Source organism: Photinus pyralis, unplaced genomic scaffold (assembly GCF_008802855.1).
Source record: "Photinus pyralis isolate 1611_PpyrPB1 unplaced genomic scaffold, Ppyr1.3 Ppyr1.4_unclustered_Scaffold5045, whole genome shotgun sequence".
In the NCBI taxonomy this organism is placed as follows: Eukaryota; Metazoa; Arthropoda; class Insecta; order Coleoptera; family Lampyridae; genus Photinus; species Photinus pyralis.
The window spans coordinates 17,422-19,889 of record NW_022171699.1 but is presented as its reverse complement, the minus strand read 5'-3'; the positions used below and the strand labels follow the sequence as shown (position 1 = coordinate 19,889).

Here is a 2,468-nt window from a genome sequence, read left to right as displayed (position 1 = left end):
TTGTTTTAGTATTTTGTGTTTTTTTTCTTTTGTGAATTTCAGCAGTTTGTGTTATTTACATAATATGCATTATTTACGCCTGCAGTTGAAAATTGTGCGCAATTCCTCGTATGTACTTTCGTTGGTAGTTGGGTTTCTCTACTTCGCTTCTCCGACTGTTCGAATCATACCTTAGTGGTAGACTACAACGTGTGCAATACAAGAATTACATATCTGACTCTGCTGTGGTTACGTCAGGAGTTCCGCAAGGATCTAACCTCGGTCCCCTTATGTTCTTAATCTACATAAATGATTTGCCTTCTCTACTTTCCTGTAACACCTTATTATTCGCTGACGATTTAAATATTTTTACATCCATTTATAGTAATGATGATTGCGTTTACCTCCAAACACAAATAAATAAACTTGGTGAATGGTGTTCAAAAAACAACCTTCACTTAAATATGTCTAAATGCAAAGTAGTTTCGTTTTCAAGAAAATCTCAACCTCTTTTACATCCTTATCAATTTAATGATATTCAGTTTAAACGGTGTACATCGGTCACGGATTTGGGTATTATATTTGATTTTAAACTTTCCTTTTCGGAACATAAAGGGTTTTTCAATAAGGACGGGTCGATTTTGATTATTTTATGTTTTTTTTCTTTTGTGAATATCAGTGCGCAATTCCTCGTAAGTACTCAATAGTTGGTCTATTACCGTATTCCGATACTATTTTGCCTGAATTCTGTTGGCAGTATCTTTGTACACTTTGTACGTGGCGGCACCGTTCCAGCTATATATTGCTCAATTTTTAATACATTTAAGCTGTACTCTTTCTTCAATGCAGTAATAAATCGCCAAATGCTTGGATGTACAGCGGATAGTACAGATGAGAAGCTGTTGTGCCACCCCTCAACCGCATTATTAGTTCGGGGTAAATCTTGTTCGACCGCATTATGCACACACCAAAGGTTTATGGAAAAAAGCGGTTCCCTTCGTCTTCCTCTTCTGTCTAAACGTCCGATCCAGGTATCTTCGAAATAATTAACTATAGGTCGCAGTAAATTTTCATTTATTGTATAAAATTCACTGTCCAGAAGTTCATCGAATGCTGCAATTACGGCCTCTTCGGGAATAAACGCCAGTGCAGAATGTAGGGCAAAGTCAGGATCTTCACTGTATCTGACCTGCAGTCCTGCCCCTTGAACTTGTCTCCAGAGGCACTGCGTAAAGTGAAAGAAACAACCACGCATACTGGTTTGTGGAAACTCCTCCTGAAACGCATTAATCGCTGCCCTCTCGTAGTCAACCATAATTGTGGTAGGTCGTAGTCCAGGTTTTAGCAATTTCAACTGTTGGAATAATCGAGAATCTTCTTTCCCTCATTCGGTTCCATGTGCCACGTTCTTCGGCTCGTAATGTATATACTTTCAATTGTGCTAAGGCCAATACAAACTTACTTTGTAAATCACCTACATCAGTGCTCCATGAACGTCAAATTTCTTTCGGAACTAAATAATAAGTTGCGTTGTTCTCCCGGGCCGCTGTCAAACAACAGGAAAGGTTCGCCATTGTTAGTTACAGTATATTCCGGAGGAAGCACCAGCTCTGTCAAATTTATGGGGTTTGCAGGAATAGCTTCATACCGGTTTCGGGCTCGCTGTATGGTGCGTTTTAAAGAAGATACAGAGGGTAGCTGTCCAGCTCCTGCCAGTGATAGCCCTTCTGATGCTGCACCCACTATCGCTTGAGTAGTTGGTTCAACTTGTTGAGCCATTCGCTTAATATCATTGCAAACTGACCTTGCTTCCAACTTTGCAGCATCGGCAACGTGGTTATGGGATGTACTCTTCACAACTTCACCTTCAAATGTATGCACTCTTCCAGGACATTTACACTTGTTGTAACTGGCGCACTTCCAAATAATCTTCCCTTCAATAATTCGTTCCTTTTTGTGAATGAAACCGTTCAGTATCAACATGTTGTTGCCTTTTTGACTTTTCACAAACGTTAAAACCATCTTTACATGAACAGATATAACTCAAATGACTGGGTATAGAAGTGAAAATCCATATTAAATACCTGCTCCAATGCCATTAAGTGTAATTAGTTAATACCAAGTTAATCATTCATTAGCATCACATTGTCATTAGACAGTCCTGTGATATACTTAATTAGATAGGCTATCTATTGCAATTTCAAAATTCTCTATTATGTACGTAATGACAATGGCCCATAAGAATAAAAATAAGCAAATGCTTATACTTGCAAAATTCAAAGTAAATACTCGTAACTGCCCCTTCATACTGGTCTGTTTAGCAGCGCTGCACTGCGTCCTGCCCTGCTGCTCAGCAGCGCTGCTAAGTCGCCCAGTGTGAAGGAGCACTTACGAGTATTTACTTTGAATTTTGCAAGTATAAGCATTTGCTTACTTTTATTCATACGGGCCAATGTGATGATTATCATTAATAGGGTATTAACTATTAA

The 2,468-nt window shown here is 38.9% G+C and overlaps 1 protein-coding gene across 1 annotated transcript; it reads right to left on the bottom strand.

Annotated features, from left to right (window-relative positions):
- Window positions 1-1,458: 1,458 nt before the first annotated feature.
- On the bottom strand, window positions 1,459-2,001 carry LOC116182376. The gene has a single exon (XM_031502914.1). It carries the CDS (start codon window positions 1,999-2,001, stop codon window positions 1,459-1,461), a length of 543 nt encoding a protein of 180 aa, XP_031358774.1.
- Between the last annotated feature and the right edge of the window lie 467 nt (window positions 2,002-2,468).